At 40.5% G+C, this 23730-nt stretch overlaps 1 protein-coding gene across 1 annotated transcript in view; it reads left to right on the plus strand.

Annotated features, from left to right (window-relative positions):
• Positions 1-23730, plus strand: part of PLPPR5 (phospholipid phosphatase related 5) — a 205873-nt gene that overhangs the window by 176103 nt on the left and 6040 nt on the right. The window contains exons 15-18 of the mRNA XM_086752913.1: positions 3018-3150; positions 5434-5684; positions 15962-16138; positions 17742-17861. Coding sequence (XP_086609039.1) covers positions 3018-3150; positions 5434-5684; positions 15962-16138; positions 17742-17861 — 681 coding nt within the window. The remainder of the gene's footprint in view (positions 1-3017; positions 3151-5433; positions 5685-15961; positions 16139-17741; positions 17862-23730) is intronic.

Raw genomic sequence — 23730 nt, forward strand, 5'->3', positions numbered from 1 at the left:
GTCATAGCTTTCAGATTCTTCATTGCGATGCTTCACTGTCAGTTTTGTAATATTCCAAAAACTTTTTGCCCCAAGACTTAGCCAAGAAGTACACAAGTAACTGTGCTATGTTAAATGTCACTTGTTGGCTGGTTGCAACTTGCATATGCAGTGCAAGAGATAATGGCAGTCCCTGAGCCAGAGGAAATACAGAGATTTTTCCTTCTTGGAATATACTAGGCATGCAAATTATGGTAAAGGGCAAGAGAGAGATTGCTCTCCTTTTCCTCTACCCTGTAGAGCTGATTATTGCCAGTGATGCCAGAGAGAAGGGGAAGGAATTGCACTGGGAAACAGAGTCTCTCCTGAGACTGAAAAAGATTTTCCTTCCGTTTTGGAAACTTTATTGGAGGCTCATTATTGAGATGAGTGGTGCTTGTGCCGAAGGATGGAGTAAGGAGAACAAGTTTAGCTGAGCTGCCAGTACAGAAAGATACTGAACCTGTATTTATTGCCAAATTCCAGAAGGGTTCTATCAAAGTAAATCCACAGAAGCATAGGAATGAATGCCTGTTATGGCCAATGGCATATCCCATTCAGACTACTTTGAGGGTAGAACACTAGGCTTAGTATAGCAAAAGTTTGTCTTTAGCTGAGTTCTGTGTTGTTCTGACCTTTGCACCTACATATCCCCTCTAAGTATATTTTTGTTCAGCTAAAAACTTGAACGCTGCTCCCTGCTATTCTTGAAGCACAGGATTTTCTTCATCCAGGTCACCATCAAAGACAGAAAATGTAACAAGGAAAAATTATTGCCAGCAGGAAAGACCTAGATGCAGCTGATGAAGACAGGTTGCTGGAAGCGAGGATTTCCTTTCCTATAACTGAACGAGCAGTTCTCCCATTTGCTAACGCCAGCTTCCCTACCAGCTAAAAAGAACCTGTGTTCCTAGATCAGTAGATTCTGAGACTCTGTTCAGAGCTGGAGAGCTGAGCTTGCTGGTACACTTTCTCTTTGTGTTCTTGAAAAAGGTTGAGCGCTGTATATCACAGATGCTTTCCTTGTGCTGGATTCAACTTCTTCCTGGAGTTTGGAAATCTGCAATAATTTTACTGAAATTTTCTTGGTTTGGCAAAAAAAATGTTAAATGCAGAATCTGACTGTATTCAGGTTGCCTCGTCCTTGATGTTTCATTATTCTAGAGGAAAGAAGGGAGTTATTGTGACTCACAGTAAAAATCTTAGTGTTTCAGTTCTCACCTTTATGACTCATCTTAAAATTGGGGTTTTTTTTTTTTGTTTGTTTGTTTTTTTAAATGAGAGTTATAGGGGTCATTGGGCTGAATTCTTCTTATCAGTGTCATAATTTTGATGAACTTAAATTCAAGGTTGAGTTACATTTCTTATGTGTACCGATAATTTGTTAATTATAAATGAAGGAATAGTATTTCAGTATGCCAAATATTTGCTTGCATCAAAGTAGGGAGAGGATACTTTTTAGTTCAGATATTGAAATTTCTGTTTAATCTAAAAATGCCACTGGGATCTGAAGCCAGTCTAAAGTAATAGATTATGACTGTTTCTGTGACAAACTGAGTTTTATTTTTTTACATGCTTACCACCACAGTTATTTTTGTTATTTATGCCCCATTATTTATAAGAAGCACTTTCTTCCTCTGTATGTGTCACAATTTAGCCCAAAGTCATCTGTGTAGATCTACAAATGACTAAGTAAGGTCATTAATTACATTCTTCCTGTTGACAACAAACTGTGCGTATAAGCCATCACCATAGTTTGGTTTTTTTTTTTTCCTGTAACCAGTGCTGTGTGTAGAACTGTTCAGATCTATTGTGATATATGAAAAAGTTTATAATTTCCTGTTAGGTTGAAGGTTTAGAAAAACTTAGGCAATGAATCAGATTTGATGGCATTATTTCTTGTTTTTTTCTTTTCGTATTAAGAGTTCAGTTTGCTGGTCGTCATTCCTGTTTATCAAAGTGTGATGTGCCTATCAATAAGCTTTACTGCTTTTTATATAAAAGAGTGGAAGAGCTTTGCCTTTAAGTCCCACAGTGAATAAAAGTTGGAATACAGTGGTCAGTATTTGACCCTTCTGCTCCGCTCTTTTTGATCGTTTGCTACCTGCTGTAAAGCTTCAGTATCATAGGTTTAGATAGATACCTGCTTAAGTCTTGACTTTGGCTATTAAGTCTCAGTACCATAATTGTAATGAGTAAATTAAAGGTAAATATACATCTTAGAGGGGATATTTTACATTCAAGATCTTTATTTTTCTTATTTTATTTGTTATTTTAAAACATTTGTCACCAACTGTAATATGAATGATCTATAGACATGAGAACAGTATTCATTTTTGTGCAATGAATGTGAAACAGGCCATGCTTAATGTTAAAATATCAGTGGTGACACTTTATTCAAGCATTAGGAACAAAGCTAAAGCCAGACTTGATAAACTTAGTTGGCAAAATATGAATCAAACCCTGTTAAGTGCCTCCTGGCAAACCAGTCCTGTGATATGAACAGGAGCTCTGTTGTGAAGTTTTTTGCTTTTTTTTTTTTTCCTTTTTTCCTCCCCATGCCATGGTCCAAAATTTAGAGCTCAACCCTGTGAAGTGCTGACTGTCAGTGAAAGCCATGTGGGAACTGAAATGTTCAGCATCTTCCAGGATTAGGCCTTTACTTTGATCCACATCTTGTGCATTATGTGGTCTGTTGTTCTTGAACTAACGGATTTCTTTCTCTGTTCCCTCATCCTGAAAACTATGTTACATTATGTTGATTTCAAGTCCTGGTTATAGAAGTTTATTCTCTTTTAATGCAAATAAAATAAAGCAAGCCATAAGGCATATTTCCCTCGTAAGAAGATTAACGTACAGATCTTGGTTCACTTATGTTGTCTTTTGTGCTGGTTTGGTCTTGTTTTCTTAAGACGAGACAGCCATCTCTGTAATATTAGTGTCTTTTACTTGTTGTAATCTGATGTACAATTTCTCTCCCCTTTTTCTCCTTCCCTAAGATTATCGTTGGAGAAACTGCAGTGTTTTGTCTACAGTTAGCTACAAAGGATTTTGAAAACCAAGAAAAAACAATATTAACTGGAGACTGTTGTTATATAAATCCACTGGTGCGCAGGACCATCAGATTCCTTGGTATGAGCAAAATTAATACTTTCATTTTCTGAATGGTGAGAGTGATCAATTATGTCTTAATTTTGACCGGGGAAAATATTTAGATAACCATACAACATAGAATATGTAGTCTTAACTCAGGTGCAATGAGTTCTCTCCTTTTGGGTAGCAAATGAGGCTTGGAAGTTTGAATAAAAAAAATAATTGCTGAAACAGCAGAAAAAAATAGGAAAAATTGGACTACAAAGGGGAAAACAACCAGCCGGTCTGGAGTAGGGTGAAGTGAGGAAGCAAAATATCTTTGTGCCATTTCTATAGTTGATAGTTTACTTTTGTTTACACACACACATAGCAGCTGAAGTTGAAGACACTGGGATATAAATGTGTGGTTGAAGCCAAACTTGATTTAGGTTCTTATCCTGGAGATTGTTTTGTAGTCTATAGTAGAAAACTCTACAAAATCCTTGCTCCACTAAAGTCAGCTGTAATTCCCCCATTGACTTTAGTAGTTACGAGATGTTATCCTTTCTACTTAGTTCATGGTAGATGTCTCTGGAGGGAGAGGTACCACCATTCAAAATACCTCTTGAATATTCCCAGATGCCGCTTTTTAATGCATGCAGGGATGCCATAGCAGGGCTCAATTCTGTTGTTTGCTTCTCACTCAGAGTTGTATCTAAGAGAAACAGCTGGAGGAATGAAGCCTTTGGGCAGCTAATCCTCCTGTGTGCCTCAGTGACTGGGGGAGGGAGAGGATGTGCAGCTGTGTCTGTATTTGCAGTGTTTGTGTAACAGCCGTGCCTGCCTTCTGAGAATGTGATTGCGTGCTGTTGCACTGGAGTGCTAAAAGTTGTTAAGAATGAGACTGTCTTGCACAGGTGCAGAGGAGGTGGGGAGTGATGATGATGAGGAGCTCCTCCTGCTCCAGTTGCTCTGTGTGTAAGCAGTGCCCACGTTTCCTTCCCACTTGGTGGGCCCTCCTTGTTCACAGAAGCAAAAAAAATAATTGTGAGGGAGGTAAGGGATTAGCAATGGCCTCTGCACTGTTCTATCAGATGACACATCACTACCCATTGTGCTCACAGAACGTGATGTGGCCACTTACTTGGGGGCAGTGCACACCCTCGGGGCTTGCTGAAAGGGCCTTCTGTGCAGCCCTTGAAATCCGCTGCTCTCCAGTGTCTAACAGCTCAGGGTGAGTTAACCGCTGTGTGACATTGCTGACCAGCCAGGGTCCCAGAAATCATCCTCAGTCCTCTAGCTTTGCTGAGGAAAAAAACTTGACCTTTAGAAACACACGTGTTTCTGTGGCATCATGTCTGTTGGAGTGTACATCCATTAATATCCTCATGGTGCCCCATGAAGTTGAGAACTGCCAGAACTCACGCTATATTCACAGTGAATTGAAGTATGGGAAAGGTAAGATGATTTGCCTGTGGAAATACAGGAGGCAATCTGTAACTCAGGTGGAATTTTGCCTGCTGGCTTTGCCTCCCAGTCAGGATGCTGTGTTTGCATTTCCTTCTGGAGCTCATTTTCTGCTTCCAAAAGGATAGAAAGAGACCTCAGAATAGCAGAAATCTGTTTTCTTTTAAGTAATCAGATACATACATTTCAATTCTACTGAACAAATACACGTGTTTAATGCTTTGCTGATATGTCTGATTAAAAAACTCTTCAGCATAAGTAGCTCCTCAAATATATAGATCTTTAGCTCAGTATGTTGATATTATGATTAATATGCCGTGCATAGAGATGTACCCACTAGCAGGCAGATGAAGACAACTCGTGCATGGCAATACTGAATTATTCAGTAGTTCAGCTTCTTTACAGCTGCAAGAGAAAATAAAATGTTTGTCCAGTATGTGTTATGATTTTTCAAGTTATTTCTCCATCAGGGCTTGACTTCCTTGGTTCTCAAGTAGATTTATAGGGTGAAGAATTTGCCCCTCTCACTTCTGTTTCACATGGGTGAAAGTTAGGGGCTTGTATAGCTAGCTACCCTGAACAGTGAAGTTTCATGGCTGGGAGGCGTAGGGAAACAGGCTGCTTGCACGAGAGGTGAGCATGCTCCTCTGAAGGATGGAGAGTGATCAGGTGTGCAGGTGCATTGCAGTGTTGCTGCTGCAGTTGTGTAGGGAAGTGCCATCTCCAACGCGAGGCAGGATCTTTAGGGTACAAGACACATGAGGGTTTTTCATGTTCTTAAATGGAAGGACCCGGTATATTACTATGATAAATACTGTAATATGCTGCCCTGGAGTGAAATTGCCAGGAAATTTAACTCTTTGTTTCCCTCCTTAGGAATTTACGCATTTGGACTGTTTGCTACGGACATCTTTGTAAATGCTGGACAAGTAGTAACAGGGAATCTTGCACCACATTTTCTTGCACTTTGTAAACCCAACTATACAGCACTTGGATGTAAACAGTATACACAGTTCATCAGTAGTGTACATGCCTGTACGGGAAATCCAGACCTTATCATGAAAGCCAGAAAGACATTCCCATCCAAAGAAGCAGCACTAAGCGTATATGCAGCTATGTATCTGGCTGTAAGTATATTGTACTATTTAATGTCACTGTATTTTTGAGAGCAAACGGCTCACACTGTGAGGGGAGGAGGGAGGAATGGGGAGAAGAGAACTATTGTTTGACTTCATGTATGTAAACCTTCTGTGAGTTACTGTGAGGCCTCTGAAAATTTAATTCGTTGGATAATTCTCACAATTACAGATGTAGTGTTTCTCTGAGCTTTGAAAGCTAAGGCAATGCTGAGAGAGGGCAAGTCATTCAAAAAGGGTTGTAGATACAGGATAACCAAGTTCTTGGTTTACTTTTTCTTCATTGCCAGTCAATGTGGGAGGAGACTTTGTTGGGTGGTAAAAAATAAGGGTAGGGATTGCTTGTGACTGGTAGTGTTTCTTTCCATGTTTTAACCCAAAACAGATTAGTGGAATTGCACATGACCATATTCTTTGGTGAGGTGAAGCAGAAGAGTGGGCATATGTAAGTGTCTGATCTCTGCAGGTTTCCCGAGATCTGTACGTGTCTTTAGGTACCAGAATTGCTATTAAAGGTACCTCAGTGCTCATACAAAGTCGGTTTGGCTCTTATTTTGCAATAAACTGGGCTACAAGATAATCCAGCCCTTTTTTTCCTCTCTGATACAGGGAGTGATGAGCAGGACTAGGATAAAAACTAGTGTTTGTTGCCTGGCATTGGAGCTGTTGTAGAGGCTTTTGAGAGGTGTGGGGAGGCAGGTGAGAGGCAGAGTGACTAATGAATCTCACTCAAGTAACTGTGCAGTATTCCCTGGCTTAGTTTGGAGTGTACATTGTTCTAATCTTAAGCAGAAGCACATCTTGTTCTTAGTAAAGCTGTCCCTGGCGCATGCCTGTAGGAGTCTTTTACCTGACCTGCACTGGTAAAATCGCAGTCCTTTGTAGCCCTTTAGGTGGGCCCAGGGCTGCCCTCATAGTGTCAGTGGGCAACTAGGCAAGTGTGTGTGTACCTCTGTGGTTGTTGCAGGAGTCATCCCTTAAATTTCCTCGGTATTTGAACAGTGACATGCCTATACATGTGTGTGTGTGTGTATATGTGCATATATACACATGTGTATACATATATACACGTGTATGAGAGTGTCTTGCTTTTCAGCATATATTTTGAGCTGACTTAATTCCTGTCTGATCTGGAAACTGATATTTGCTGACATTGCAAGGATCCCAACCCCATCCACAGATAGTATGCCAACTCCATGCTTCTGAATATGGTTTTAGAACCAGTGGCTTAAAATCTGCAGCACTGACATTTACCAAAAGTTCCTTGTGTGCAATGTCTGTCTGAGATGTGGATCATCAGTTAGTACAGGCAAGTGTTATCTGCAAATAAGAGATGAGCAATAAAATTCTATTCTAACTTGAGGCAAGTGTAAGACTCCTAATAGTATTGTCTTTATTTGGGGAGATATCTGAGGCTTCACTGAAACATACCTCTAAATTTGGCGCAAGCTATTTTAGGAAATATTCAGCATTCTTCATTTTAATTGCTCCTATTTTTCTCATCCATCTGTAAAGTTGGATTTCCACTGTTGCCATGAGTCACAGTAACTAAAGGAAACCAACTGTTCAGCGACTGCAAAGCAGGAAGGAAGATAGTATTAATACACTTTAAAAACAAGAAGTAAACATTAGTAAGGTCTAATACCTAGTGTCAATGGCTTTTGACATGAGCAAGAATACTTTATGTAAACCTTATGTTGTCTGTGGTCAATACACAGTTAGTAACATGAAAAATTAAAACTGCTATGATCTGTTTCATGACTTTATAATCTTTCAGTAATGGCAGAAATTTATATATCCTGTATCATTACCGTATCGCTGCATGATGCATGACACTGTCATCATTTAACTAAAGCACTATAAACTGCTCTCAGGATTTCTAAATTCTTATAGACTGCCTAATAAAGTGAATTGTTATAATGTATCAGCTGAGTTGTAGCCTGCATAGCCTCCAAACTTAGTTCCTTGGTGCAATATTGGCAGCCTTTTTTTTTTTTTTAAATGTTGTTGCATGGTTGCAGCTAAAAATCTAAAAATACTGTTTATTACACACCAGGGAAAGAAATGCAATGTTCCAATATTTGGGGTCATGTCCTTACACTCTCATGATGTTCATGATGTTGATCAGGATAGTTGGCCCTGAATAACTACTTTCTCATCACTATTCTCTGGAATAGAAGATTTAAAGAGTAGTCTAGTCTTTGTGTGAGCTGTGGCATGACAGTTATTGAGAGCATGAACATAAAGACCTCCATATATTACTCAGCTAGTATTTCATAAGTATATAATATCTGATACAAAATGTACTTTCTTTTTGTTTAACAGAAGTATTTGGAAGAGTGGGAGGGATTATTACAGAATCCTCCTTGGACATTTTAGCCAGCTGTGCAACAAACAAAACAAGCTTAAAAACATAAACAGGCAACAAGCTAATCCAGAGTCCTTGCTCTCTGAGAGGGGGAAGTAAACGTCAGACTTGTATGATTTAACCAATCAACCCATTTAAAAACAAAGCCTATGCTTTATCTAATAATTCCCATATCTCGTTCCATTTAAGTGCAGCCATGTCCTTATCACCTAGCATCTGTGCATATTGTCTTGTTAACAATAGCTTCTTTTTTCATCTATGTTCTTCAGTCTTCCTTTTTTCCCCCTCCCCTCTTTTGAGAGTGGGTGGCTGCTATGGTAACTCTGAATTCCCCTCCTGCTGAAAGTACAGTCTTTTTCAAACAATTGTATTGCTAATATTTAGACCTCTCTGTAATGTTTGCCTCCATTACTTTCTCTCAGTACCTATCAAGAAAGACTTAGCAATGGAAATGTTGAATGGCAGCACTGTGGTTAGGTGTTTTCTCTACCCTGCTCCAAACACAGACACTTTCAAGGATGCATTACCTGTCTTCTTCAGACTTTTAGGTTCATTTTTTTCCCAGTCTACCAGAGTCTTCAAAATGAGCTACTGTAAATCTTTTCCAAAATATCTAACCAAGCTGGCTGCCACTTGGGTTTCCCCTTAGGTGCCTGCTCAACTCATCTTGGATCTTTTGTTTGTTTCGTTTTGGTTGAGTTGTGTTAGTAGGTTGACTGCATCAGCTTTCATTTCTTATCAGCCTTGCAATTCACCCTTTCTCAGCCGGAACAACATCTGCTAACGTAGGTATTAAGGCAAATGCTGCATGTTTATTAAATAGAATATAATTGTATGAGCCACATTTTGATATGTGTAAGCTGACACAGCGTAGACAACTCGAGGTATATTTTGAAGCAGCCAAGTATGCACATACTTGGGTTTTTTTTCCACCACTAAGAGACACAAATGAGAAGTCGTGAGTCTTCTTTTTTTTTTTTTTTATGACTTTGAAGTGATATACGAAGACTTAGTCAGTCTGTTCCCATGGATTTAAATATGAGACTTGTGACTAAGAGTTGTCCTTTGGTGCTGCAGACCTAGAGGATTGGTCATTGCTAGTTATTAATTCTTTAAAATTTTTCTTTTTTGTTGTTTTATTTTCATTGTGTTGGATAAGAGCAGTTGTCAGCCAGCCTGCTTGTAGGGTAGTGTTTGAACTTGATGTTAACGCATACATTTCAGACTTGCTTTGGATTTGTAATGATAGAGGAGCAGGTTTAGTGTTTTGATAACTGACATAGCCCTTAGGTCTGTAGGCTGCTTTTGTTGCTTTGTACTGTGAACCTTGGCTTCAACTATGGCCTCAGGCAGGGCTAGCAAGTAAGGCTGACCATTTTTTCCTCTCTGCAGAGCTTTTACTGTGCCTGTGATCATCTTTTCTGCAAGGTTCTTGCTTCTAGCATTCTGCTGTATCGTCTTTGCTGTTTGCTGTGTTTGTAAGTCACTGGGAAGACAGCAAGGCAGTCTGGGTCACAGTGCTGGCAAGATGGTGACATTCTTTTCAGTGTCATTCCTTGATCCAGTCTTGCCTCTCCTTTTTCTCGAAGTGTTTGGTTGGCTCCTGCTCAATGGGCAGCTGGTAGAGGCATGACAGGCATCTCTTTGCTAGGCTTTAGGAAGAGTTCAGGAGGAAGAGGACTAGGAGAGCCACCTTATTGAGTCAGCTTGTTGTCCATTTTTTGTTAGGAAATTGAAGAATTAAAGGATTCTTTTGGCTGCCTTTCAGGGGTGTTGTTAGGAAGGTGGGATTTCTCTTCAGTGTCTGGTGCAGCAAGTAAAAGTATCTCTTTATACTGATTGTACAGCATATATCACAGGCTTCACATATTGGGTGTATTGGTTGCTTTCAGGCTGGATAGGTAAAATAACATTGCAATTTGATCCAGAGATTTATCTAAAGACCTCTAGATATTTCTTGTCAGTCAGTTCTTCATTACAATTCAATTGTTTCAGATGACAACTCCTGTAAACTGAATCGGCTTTAATTAATATTTGGGTGTATCTTACAGTCCTGGTACATTGAAGGATGCCTCTTTCCTTCTCCAATAACAACTGGTAGAGTTACAACTGGTGAGAGGTCATAATGGGGAACTTAAGGTCTAGCATTTCTAGAGCTTTCTCTTCATTTTGCCATCCCAGACTCCTGAATTTGAAAGCTGATTTTTGTCTAGGGTCATCAGTAATTACTGCAAAACTTATAGAGAAAACTGGAGGAGGCTTCAAAAGCACTAAAAAGTCTTCAGTAGGCAATTGCAGAAAGGCCCAGATGATTTGAAAATATGACTGTAGTTTGATCTAGAAATAATTTGATGCAATAATTACTAATCAACGAAGCTGAAGGGCTTTTAGATTGTCAAACAGGATTTTAACTAAACTTTGAACGTAGTTATAGACTGTCCAATATAGCTCACTACTTTTCCAGCTTTTTTATCCCCAAATATCTCTTTTTCTTGTAGGTATGATGAATATTGAAAGTTGTGCCTTCCTCAGGTGAAACATTGTTGTAGTTTAGCCCCGATTTGGACCAGACTACGCAGTCTCTCTCTCACTCCCCCCACCCTCCGAGAGAATAGGGAGAGATAATATAAGAAAAAGGCTCAAGGTTTGAGATAAGGACAGGGAGTTACTTTTAAACTCTTAAACTTAACTCTTAAAGTTACCGTTACGGGCAAAACGGACTCGACTTGGGGAAAAGTATTTGCTTATTGTTAAAATCAAGGCAGGATAATGAGACAGAGAACAAGATAACTTTCCCCCACACCTCCCTCTTCCTGGGCTTAACATTATCTCTACCACCTTCCCCCTCGCCCCAAGCGGCACAGGGGGAAAGAGCAAATCAGGGGTTATGGTCAGTTCATCACTTGTCACTTTACGCCGCTCCTTCCTCCTTGGGGGAGTTCCTCCGCTGCTTCTTTGTGGAGTCCCTCCCATGGGCTACAGTCCTTTCTGAACTGCTCCAGCATGGGTCACTTCTTCCGCAGGGTGCAGTCTCTCCAGAACGGCTGCCCCAGTGGGCCTTCCACGGGCCACAACCTCCTTCGGGCATCCGCCTGCCCCAGCGTGGGGTCCTCCCCGGGCTACAGGTGGATCTCTGCTCCTCCGTGGCCCTCCATGGGCTGCAGGGGGACAGCTTGCTTCACCATGGTCATCACCATGCAGGGGAATGCTTGGCCAGGAGCAGCATTCTTCTTCACTGACCTTGGTGTCTGCAGCCGTTCCCCCCCATGCTGCAGGGGAATCTTGGCCAGGAGCAGCATTCTTCTTCGCTGACCTTGGTGTCTGCAGCCGTTCCTCTCACAAGAAATTCTTCAGGTGCCCCTCAGGTTCTCTTCACATCTCCTCTCCACTTCTTGCAGCCGGGCTGGGCTGAGTCAAGCCCAGGTGGCCGCCCAGCAGGAGGCCAGAAGTTGAGGCCTGCAAGGCCCGCAAGGCTGGCACCTCCCCCTCTCTGCCCCCGCTCAGCTGCTTCACATCTTCTCCTTTTTTTTCCCTGTTTTCCCCTTCTTAAATACATTGTCACAGAGGCGTTATCACGGGACATTCTGCTACCAATTGGCTCGGCCTTGGCCAGCAGTGGCCCTAGGCCCGGCCCAGTCCACTGGACAAAGAGGAAACAACTTCTAGAAGCTTCTTACAGAAGCTGCCACTGTAGCCCCCCGTCACAGAACAAAACCAGGAGAAATATCTATAACATTACTTATATTACTTGAATAGCTCAAGATTATTTTTTTAATGATAACACATTATAAAAGCAAAACAAAACATGAGATAATTTGTGTTTGGAGTGTTGCCTGCGATAGGTGCCTGTACAGTTATTCTTTCCTCTTTCTGCTTGTTGCTTCATGAGTCATTATTCTCTGCCCACTAACGGACTGGTCTGTCTCTTTGTTAGTCCCTCAGACCATCTGCTTTGGGGAGGACTGAAACAGCAAGCACAGAGGGGATCTTCCTACCCACATCTTTGGGCCTCAGGCTGATGAAATCAGATAGGAATATGAACCTCTCTCCTGGCTGGTGCACGCAGCCTGATGACTAGCTGCACTCTGACTAAAATGGGACTCTGGAACGTGTTACGTGTGTGTTTGTGTGCATAGACTTTTGTGTGGGTGAGCCTAAAGATAGCTGAAAGATACCGACTAGGAAGACCTTGCAGCATAGCCCAGGAGGCCACTTTGTCCTGCACTTGACTTCCAATTCCTGTTCTTCTCTTATGTGTTTTGGAATGATTTTGTTTGCTGTAGATTTAGGACATATTTCACATGAGTCAGACTTGCAACATGACACTTTTGAAAGTGTCAGTACAAGCTAAGTGCCAACACTATGATTATTCCTTAAATTATGACCTGAGACAGTCATGTCAGAAACGTCTCAGGTAGCTTTGTCTTTGGAGTGATGGTGGTGATTCTGACTCTTTAAAATACATCTTTTCAAAACTACTTCAGTTAACGTCATAAATGGAAAGAAAAGTTTTATCTGAAGACTTCACTTCCAGCATTTTGAAGACTGAAGGTCAAATGTTTGTTTTCCTGAAAATCTAGTAAATATTGGTATATAGAATGATCAGATAACTATTCATCTCTTTATATGACTCTCTGCCAGTTTCTACTTCCTGGTATCACCTTTGTATCTTTTAATACTAAAATCTTATTTCAGTAAAAAGGAAAAGCAGTAGCAGAAGTTTTTCAAGAGAAGATTCATTACTGATCTGATGTTGCAGGAGAATGTGCAGCCTGCAAAATTAATCTTAACTACTGTATCAATCCTTGACCTTACATACAAAATCTCTGCTGCTGGTCTTACTGTTGACTAATTTAAAAGTTTCCTTTAATTAAATTCCTTCTCTCCAAATTTCTGTTCTTAAAAGGAACTCAGATGGACTTGTTCAGTAAACATCTTTAGCTGTATAAAAATGTATATTGTCATTCATTCTCACTAATGTTTTAAATCACTGAGCTATTTTCCTTCGTTGATACTGCATTTAATATTTATGAAAAGTAAGAGAAGAAAAATCCTGTCATCTTTTCAAGATGTTTATTCTTTGTAAATTACTGACTGCACTGGTTTATAGCTTTCCTTCCAGAATCATGAAGAAAACAACTGCTTAATTATATTTTGTTCTCAGTGCAGATCAGATCTTTGACTGAGCTGACTGTGTTAATATGTTGTACTAGAGCTACAAGAGGTCAGCTTTAGAAATGGACATCTATGAACTCTGCCTTGGAAGAGTCTACGTTTGCTATGTAGAGTTTTGCAAATACACGGACTTTTCACTACAATGTTTCAGGAAAAGTTTACCCTGTTTCTATTGATTCCGTAACAATATTTTAGTGTAATACTATTCTTAATTGGTGGTGTCTGTTCTTTAAAGAAAAGGTAGAAATGGTACCTATGCTAGCAGAACCCTTGGTTATTGTGAATAATGGAGTGGGTATGAAAATCTTGACTGCACATATAGGAAGGGACTCAGCAAATAGAGGTCTTTATTACTCATGTGAGGCACCGCCTGAGTCTGGAGTTGTTTCTGCTCACTCAGTGTTTCATCTGATTTGAAGGACATGCTTGGTTGTAAAAAGAGAATTTTCTGCAGAGCACTTTTTGGTTTAGCTTGTATTAAAAATGTTGAAGTTTGACTAAAGTACTACAGAATCAATATTTGTATTGTATGTGTTTTGACTTCATAAAATTGAGGTAACGTTCTTCGGCAATGTCCAAGTGTTAAAGATAACTGAAATATATCACAAAGACCTGCCTTAAACAAGCTACGCTCTTTTTTGAGTTGATTTTTCCTTTTCAGTAGTCGTTTTGATTTAATGTGCCACAATACAGAATTAAATGCAGGATAGCTTCCTGCCAACTTCCCTATGTCAGCATCACCCAAGCTGTATTTGAAATTTGGTGATCTTGCTGTGTATTGAAAATATTAGAATATTTTCTCTAGAACCAGATGTTCTAACATGTAGTGTGAGTGTGGATAATGGTGGTAGTATCCAGGAGTACAATTAGACTCATTAAAATAGAGGGTTGCTGAGTAACTCAGCGTGCACTGCTCTGTCTGTAGCTTGAAGAAAACCAGTGGGGCTATAAAGCTGGAAATTAAAGTTGCAGTTGTCTTATCAGCATTCCACATGGTTAGAGTAACTCACTGAAGATAGCCTGCAAAAATATAAGGAGCTAAGATAAAAGGATAGCGTTTCTCCCTTTGCTGACTGTTTCTGAAATGGTCTAGGAAGAAGAGAGGAGAAATGTGGCTTGGAGTTACACCCCAAAACTCTTTTCAAGCCTTTTCTCTGTCTGCATTAGTTGAAAGCTTGCTGCTAGTTTGCTGTTCATCATGTAAGGTACACTGAAGATGTATGTGCTGCAGTACTCTGCTGTGATTTTAAGCTTAAGCTTTAATTCGTCCTCTGAGCCATGGATCTTTCTCTAATGTTTTGAACAAAATTACGGTCAGATGTTGCTCTTCTCAGACAAGCTGTGACCACTACTTCCTTCACTTAATTTATCATAACTGTAATCATACTTTCTAAACTTCTTATTGCCTGGATTACTGCAGCAATTCATAGCTGATTACCTAGTAAATTCAGCTGAAGTTTCAAACAGTACAAGAAACCCAAAGGACTGACAATTTGTTGGCCAAAATGTACTGGTTCTTCCATGCAGATTAATCTGTTTCCCTTTGGAATTTAAAGTGATGGCATTACACACTTGGAGTCTCTAGTGAAACTCCATAGAAAATATTTGCATTCTTCAATCTAAAAACTCTGTCTAAATGTGAAGGATTTAGAGATTTTGATGGTTTAATTGCAGAAACATCTTCTGCAGAAAGTAAATACTTTTTCTCAAAAATCTTGGAAGGATGATTTTTCAGGGAGGAACTTTCAAGCAGCCTTAATGCCAAGATTCGAGAGAATGGAAATTCAAAGATTTGGTATTCATTTCTTCCATTGGCCCATCAGAGCTTGGAAAGTGCTGGCTTAAACCCAGTAGTCACTAATGCACCCTTAGGGCAGAAGAGCTGCTCTGTCATCAGGCAGTGCTTTTGACTCAATAGTATTGCACAGGGAGAGTTAGAATGCAAGCAGGTGTCGTAGTTCAGCCCCGATCGGGACCAGACTATGCAATCTCTCTCTCACTCCCCCCACCCTCCAAAAGAATAGGGAGAGATCTGCCCACGACAGCAGGGCAGATTGATTTCTTGGAGCCTGAGGCAGAAGACTTTCTGCATTTAGACTGGTTCGTGTGCTGGAGGGGTTGGTGCTAAACATCCTCAGTCACCATCTGTGAAGTACCGGGGTATTTGGATTCACCACTAGTTGAAACTAGCACGTTAGTTATAAAAGTAGATGCTGGCATTTAGTTCAATTTTCACTGATTTTTGACAAATCTTTAGTTCATCACATGAAGAAGTTGTGTATGAGGAAGAAAGGCATTTGCTAATAAGAACAAGGCCTTGATGTAGCCCTTTTCAGGGTAAATATCTTTTTCTATTATTGTCAACACTGCACAGTGAAAAATCAGTCTGCCTCTCTGCATGAATAAATACCTAGATTGGGAGTAATAGGATACAATTGTCTAATTTTGCCTGTTCTTTTGGAGGCTTTTCAGGTTCACATAAAATGTAATTTTGATGTGTGGTCTAATTATTTTTCTATATCCCTAGGAAAAGGGTGTGATGACTTTATCTAGTCCTCTTACTTGCTAGTTTCTTTACAAAAAAAAAAAAATAAAGCCAAATACACATAGTCTATTCTATAGAACTGGATTCTATGATTCTGTTCAAGTAAAATGTAGAGATTTTATTTGCCAATTAGTGGGAGACATCCAGCAGTCTTACATATTCTTCCTTTCTAATTTTCAGATGTATATCACCAACACAGTAAAAGCCAGAGGAACAAGGCTTGCAAAACCTGTTCTGTGTTTGGGCTTAATGTGCTTGGCTTTCCTTACTGGAATCAACAGAGTAGCAGAGTATCGAAATCACTGGTCAGATGTAATAGCAGGATTTATAATTGGAATATCTATAGCAGTATTTTTGGTAAGTGTATATCTGTGTCACTTCTGTTTGAAAAAAATCAGTGTATAACTTTGTATCTCTTTAAAAAAAAGCATTGGTAGTCTTGATTTTTCAGACAACTATGTGACAGAAGAGGTGTTTCTAGTTTTTGTTTTTAATTAGTTGTCAGTAACCTTAGGTGTATTTACATACACTCAGAAATGTGAAGTCAGGAAAGGGCTGATCGAGTTGTCTCTTTTGACTTCCTTACAAAGTAGACTGTAGCTTTTCAACCAATAATTTTTGCATCAAGCCCCAATTTAAGCAAGTATGTATCCTTCAGAATAACATCTAGTTGTGTTTTCATGTATGAAGTATTGACTTCAGTATAGCGATACCTACACTGATCAGAGAATAAGTAGCATCTCTTTTCCAGCTTTAAAGTAACCCTATTGAATGCCATATGTGTTTTACATTGAAATTTTATGTTATTCTGTATTAAAAAAATCCTTGTTTAGCCTTTTCCTTTTCTGAAACTGTGTTCCAAAACCAGATCGTTAGTCACAGTTGACAATGAGTAGTGTCTGTGTCAGAAAGCTGCTGCTAATCTATTGATTGCTTTCCCTGATAAGCTCAGTGCAGGACTATGGCATAGAATAGTCACTGCTGTTTACTGCCTGCGAGTTTATCTGCCTGGCAGCTTGTTAAGAGCACTAAATACAGCTTTGAATTTTTCCCCATGAAGACACTTTTGAGCTTGATTCTTGGATCTGAAGACTAGGCTTGGCTGAGAACTCTCACAGGCATGGCTGAGTGGGCAGCTTTAGGTCTCCTTTAAAATACTTGCTCACACTTCCAAATGTTCCCTTCCACGCAAGGTGTCCAGGAGTTATATTTGATTGTTCATTTTTAAGAAGTTTTTGTATTCTGTTTATGCCCCTGAAGTAATAAAAGAGAACAGAATAGAAAATAAATCTGTCCCAGAAATTTTTCCTATATTTTGTGATGTATATTGCACAAATGCATTTGAGTAGCGTGACATCAAATTTAGTTGTGTTTGGAAGAAACACTGGACAGTGGACAAACATTGCTGCTTGGCCCTACATCTGAATTAGTAGAAACACTAACAAACTGGTACGTGTCGTGTTCATAAATCCCTGTGTAAGAGTCACTGCTGCCCCTGAGCAGTTTTAGAGTTTAGTGCAAACTTAGGGATGATCCTTACCTTCTTATTCTCCTTTTCTCACTTTCCATTTGAGAAAGTCTTTGTTGTTCAAAACTTAGATGGTGCTGGGCCTTCATAGGAATTTAAGGTTATTACCTTTCTACTGCATGTGCTCTGAACATCTATTCATGCCATTGCTAATAATATATATTCTATTATTCAGCTTTGGTAATAGATTTGCTTTTAGATAAGAGGGGTTTTTGGTTCGCAGATGATGCATGTAACAATAAATTGGTTGAAAATCTTTTGTCTTAAAATATTAAGGATTTTCTGTAAAACATGAACTTCACTTTTCTGTGTTTCTACTGTAAGCTGTGACTACAGCTTATGTCAGTTCTGCCTAATTACAGATGTCAGGATCAAAGCTCAAAAAAAATAGTTGTTCCTTAGCCATTCTGTTTATCTTCTAATCCCTTCTAGGTTGTTTGTGTGGTAAATAACTTCAGAGGACGTCAACCAGAACATGAGCATTCTCATATGGATAATCTGGCCCAGATGCCCATGATCAGCATACCTCGAGTAGAAAGCCCTTTAGAAAAGGTAATATCTGACTTTTTTTAAAAACAATTAAATAAAATGTAGCTTTCTGTAGCTTTCCCAGACTCTCTTGACAAGAGTGTGATGGTAATCAGATTTAAAGTAAGGAGAGATAGCAGTGAAGGAGAAAGAAGGGAAGAATTAACTCAGAGACACTCCTTGGGAGACTCTTCATGTCACTTCCAAGAACAATCACTACATATCAGTCCAGTTTACTGATGTGGCCACTGTTAGGTCCATGCAGTCAGGCTGAATAGAGGCCCTCCTTCCTTGTGTTGCTTGAGTCCACAGAGCTTGAAGTACTTAGAAAGGTGAAATGTAACTCCTGAGCCCAAGGGGTTATGCAATTCGGGTGTGAGTGGCGTTTATCCTATTTCTTTAGGGTATGTTCTCAGGCAAGGGTGGAGCATGGGATGCAGTCCCTTCTTGATCAACTGTGGGACTTTTGTCATCAGGTACCTGCTAGCCCCAAGGCAGGACACCCACTTGGAAACATTGGGAATCTAACATCTGCACTAGCAGGGCAAACAAATTCATGAATGTGATAATAATGGAGAGTAACATGTGTGATACCGTAACTGCACAAAAGCCTTGGTCTGTTGCCAAAGCAAATGGCATTTTTGACTAGGACATGCTAGTGATAGTCTCCTGGGTATGCCAAGACTTTTTGCGTGAGTAAGTATTGCAATGTGTTTATATTTCTTATAATAAAAATGTATGTTTTTTGAAGATAACTTTGTACTATGTAAGTGTTGGGTAAGATTATGTCTGAACAACTTTATGAGTAAACAAGCACTGAAATAGATAGCATAAGCAAATAAAGAAAACATTATATGCATTTTTATCAGAGGGAAAGTTTGAACTACTAATGCAAAGTTTGAAAGCAATTCTACTTTTTCTAATGACTTTCTGTGGTTTGTTAAAATCTCTTGTGTTATGCTCATGTTTGAAGATGGTAAACAACTTCATACTGGGTAGGTCACCAAAAGTATGTTTCTACAGCATTCTTTTAAATCAAAATTACTGCTGATATTTTTTTCTTATTAAACACAACAATAAATGTTTTTAATCACTTCCCAGTCTGTCTTAGTCACTTGGAAGTGGTGTAAGTTATCCTTTAGTAAGAATTGCTGCTAGCCCTGGGTTTGTTATTCCTTCCCTTGAAGGGAAAGAAGATTTATTTTCAGAGTGATCTAACACACCTTTTTGAACCAAATGTGTCTAAGCTACTTCAGCTGTCTTGTCATAAGGAGGTCAGAGTCTCATTTGCTTGAACAAGCATTTAGATGATAAATGTGTATCTTCAAAATAATCAATTCAGTAAGCTTTCTGTAAAATGTCAAAACAAAACAAGATGTCAGTTGGCCCAGGACAGACTACATTAATAAGAGCATGTCTCATTTATATGCTAGGCTCTCCTGCAATAGAAGCCATTTCTGTGGCTCAAAAGCCATCATAGGTAATACATGCACATTCTCTGGCTGTTGAAGTTTTGTTGTTTTTTTTTTTCTGGGGATAAAGACCTCATGTTAACTTGCTGTTTCTACCTGATCTGACAGCCATGGTGAGCAATGTTCTTCTGAGAATTGGCCTAGGCAAAATTGAGATGTTGTGGGGAAAGCTAGGGGAGAGCATGGAAGGGCAGTGGCAGAAGTAATGTTTGCTCTGCTTCACCTCTACCAGTTGTGAACTGCCCAGGACTGTGTTATATGAAAGAGCTACTTTCCTTCTGAACCCATATTCCCATGGCAGTAGAAGACAGCTGTTTGCTGCCATGGAACTTCTCTCTAGATAATTAAACTGAGAACTGCCAGCAGGGTGTTACACTTGGTGAGATCTCAGTGTATGGGTTCATCTTTGTCTACATTGTAAAGCCTTTCTTCTTTCCAGACAAAGAGGATGAGGTGGGAGGATGATAACGTGGAGACTTTGCTATTTGTTGGGAAATACTTCCTTCTGTTTCCTCCCTCAGAAAGTTTAAATTTGAATTAGCAAATAATAGATGAAAAGGGTACTTACATGTGAGTGCTTTAGGTGTTGAGTTTTTGCGTCTTTTTTTTCTTTTTTTTAATGTTCAGTCTGAAGTTTTAGACAGGAGCCAGACTCTATTAAATAAAAGGCACTAAGAATAATACTTATGTGGAACTAAGGTCTAAATTGAGCCATCTCAATTAACTACCATCACTACAAGAATTATTAACCTAGTCTTTGTTTTTTAACTCCCTTCATATTTTACATCCTTCATTTTCCTCTGGAGAGAGAGAGAGGTGCTAAATAATTTGTGTGCTACTTGCCTTTGCCTGCTTTAGCCACGTGCAAGTTACTTTTCACTACATTTCAGTTAAGGCTGTTCCAGTTTTGTATGCTGAATGCACATACATTTACAGTTGGCTTATTTTAAATCTGTTTTTCCTTATTCTCAGTGTGCAAGCTCCTGTGCCAGTACTGAAGTCAGCTTACTGTCAGAAATTAGCTACCAAGAGTAGCACAAATCCTGACTGACTGAAGTTATCATGGGCTAAGGCAGTGTGTCGTAGTTCAGCCCCGATCAGGACCAGACTACGCAGTCTCTCTCTCGCTCCCCCCACCCTCCGAGAGAATAGGGGGAGATGATATAAGAAAAACGGCTCAAGGTTTGAGATAAGGACGGGGAGAAATCCTTAAAGTTACCGTCACGGGCAAAACAGACTCGACTTGGGGAAAACTATTCATTTATTTCTAAAATTAGCAGGAGAATGAGACAGGGAACAAGATAACCTCCCCCCCACCCCTCCCTCTTCCCGGGCTTAACATTATCTCTACTACCTTCCCCTCCCGAGCGGCACGGGGGGGGAAAAGGGAATGGGGGTCGCGGTCAGTTCATCACGCGTTGTTTTACGCCGCTGTATCATCGTCGGGGGAAGAACTCCTCGCATTCCTCCTCTGCTCCAGCGTGGGGTCCCTCCCACGGGCCACAGTCCTTCGTGAAACTGCTCCGGCGTGGGTCATCTCTTCCATGGGGTACAGTCCCTCTAGAACAGCTGTCCCAGCGGGCCCTCCATGGGCCACAGCTTCCTTCAGGCCTCCACCTGCTCTGGCGTGGGGTCCTCCACGGGCTGCAGGTGGATCTCTGCCCCTCCGTGGACCTCCATGGGCTGCAGGGGGACAACCCGCTCCACCATGGTCTTCACCACGAGTTGCAGAGGAATCTTGACCAGGAGCCATATTACTCCTCCCCCTCCTTCTTCACTGACCTTGGCGTCTGCAGCCGTTCCTCACAACAGGCTGGCAGACGTCTCTCAGGATCCTTTTTACATCTTATTCACTTCTCATCTCCTCTCCACTTCTTGCAGCCAGGCCGGGCCGAGTTGGGCCCAGTCGGCTGCCCGGCAGGAGGCCAGAGGGTGAGGCCTGCAAGGCCCATGAGGCTCGCGCCTCCCCCTCTCTGCCCCCCGCTCAGCTGCTTCACATCTTCTCCTCCTCTTTTTCCTGTTTTCCCCTACTTAAATACGTTAACGCAGAGGCGTTATCACGGGACATTCTGCTACCAATTGGCTTGGCCTTGGCCAGCAGCGGGTCCGCCCTAGGCCCGGCCGAGTCCACTGAACAAAGGGGAGCGACTTCTAGCAGTTTCCTACAGAAGCTACCACCTTAGGCCCCCCCCTCACTAACAAAACCAGAACACAGTGCTAGCAAGAAGCAATGCAACTCTGTTACTAGTTTTTAAAACTAATAACTTTATGGATATCTGGGAACAAGCAATTCAAAGATGCTGTCTTAAAGAATGACTTCATTAGAAATGCATAGCAGAGGAACCTCACTCATTGCAATTTTGTTATAAATTCACCTGTAAATGAACAAGCACATGGTGCACCTTATTTTTGTGTTTCCAGATCTGCTACTTGCTATTCCAGTACTTTTTCCTGTTGGGGAATGAATGCTCTTGGCATGCTTGGCATGCTCTCTGTGCTGCCACTGTCTGAGTTCTGGTGGAGGTCAAGAGCTACATTTGAAGTGCACTTAAATAGGAATATGTGTACTTGTAATATTCTGAATTGAGCTGCTGCTGGTTAATGACAAGGGTAGATCACTGTTTGCGTGACTCTTCTGTTTAATTGTGGTGCATGCAGATGATTAAGCTGTTCTGCATTGGTACCCACTTCTCATGCACTCAAATAAGCCATAGTTGCAGAGTGTCTCCTTGAAGAATCCTTGCCAGAGCTGGCTCAGCAATGCAGACTTATTGCTTTCACCTTAACTACATTCATCCTCAGAATTAATGAAAAGAATGAAAGCCAAGAAACCTCATCACTCACCCATCTGCTCCTTTTTCTCTCCTGTTTCTGACCTTCTTAATCTCTTACAAGACAATTTGTGGTTCAGTTAGCTGGCACCCTCCTACAGAGGGGAGGCTCTCTTCCTGCCACAGTCAAGGTTAGAGGCTCCTGTTGTTTTGCAAGAGTTGCTGGGAAATAGGTGTATTTTGGGTGGTACCTGGAAGAATTTAAAGTTCAGCTTCATCCAGTGCAGTCACAAACTATTTTTCCCGTTTTCTGTTTCAGAAGAGACAGACATTATTTCATGCTAAAGTCACCTGAAATTGGCCAGGGCTTAGAGAGGGCTCATACACATCTTGTAGCAGCTGCTGATTCTCCTAGCCTTTTTTTTTTTTTTAATAAGTATTCTAGCTTTGAAAAGATCAAATACAAAGGGAACATGGAGGATTTTAGGACTAATTGAGGCAGTAGATAGAATACTGAGGTAAGAGGTTTTAGAAGGAAGTATTGGGTTAGCAGAGGCACTGATTTGTCTCCTGTGGGATGAGGTGATTACTGTGTCTGATCATCAGTGCTTTCAATATTATTTATTTGCACAGTGGATTCTCTGCAGTGCTCTGTTTGACACCTAAGCTGCATTTATTCCCAAAGTCTCTGCTTGGCATTCCTTCATAGTGGTACTTCTGTCAGCAGTGCCCAAACCATTTCCCCAAACACAGTCACTGTTGCCTGTTACAATGAGGTTTCTTGTACTCCACCCATAGGACTGACTCTCCAGCGTGACTGTGAACTAGAAACAGGTAGTTTAGGGTCTTTAGTTTAAGCTTTCTCTTCTTTCTCTCCCTCTTAGAAACATTTCTGAGTTTTAATGATGATAAGCATTTGGGAAGTCCTCTCACAATATGTGACATTGTTGTTGCCTGTCATACCAATTGCTTGTGACCACCAGCGTTAATGGTCTCAAAAATCTTGTTGAGTTTGACACTATAATTCTTGTTCTATTGTGTACGTGCCAAAGGTAATGGTGGTAAATAAAACATTTGAACAATAGTAAGTATAGATATTGCAATTGATCCTGATAGTTTTTTTTTAAGACTGGGGAAGCTTCCCCCTTCTGTTTTTAATGTATAGTGTTTTTTCTATTTACTCCGTCTTGATTATTCATGAGACATAAAATACCTTCTTCACAGTGTTAGGAAAGGGTATTTTTAATTTTAATTCTCAGTATTACTGCTTTTTCCTTGGTCTTAACCATTTTGGTACTAAGAAGTCTTTCATTGGTGTGTGCGCTTGTGTACACCCAGCGTGGCCTAGGGAGCCCAGTCTGGTCCCGGGGACTCTCCAGGGAGACTGATCGCCTATCACTGAGCTCACAGGCAAAAAGCAAAACACAGATGTTTCAGCTTATCATACTATGAGCAAATGGGGGAGAGAATTTGTGTTTATTTCTATTGCTCCAAAATATTTCAGTTGAGAAGTATCCAATTACCATTGTGCTTGATGTCCAGAAGTGTACACAGGTATCCATAGAGACAGTGGTTGAGTACACCTATGTGTAGCTCCAGGATGGCTTGACTAGAGTCCATGTACTTAAATTAGTTTATAGACAGATTTTC

This window comes from Chlamydotis macqueenii, chromosome 8, assembly GCF_036417535.1.
Source record: "Chlamydotis macqueenii isolate bChlMac1 chromosome 8, bChlMac1.mat, whole genome shotgun sequence".
Lineage (NCBI taxonomy): Eukaryota > Metazoa > Chordata > Aves > Otidiformes > Otididae > Chlamydotis > Chlamydotis macqueenii.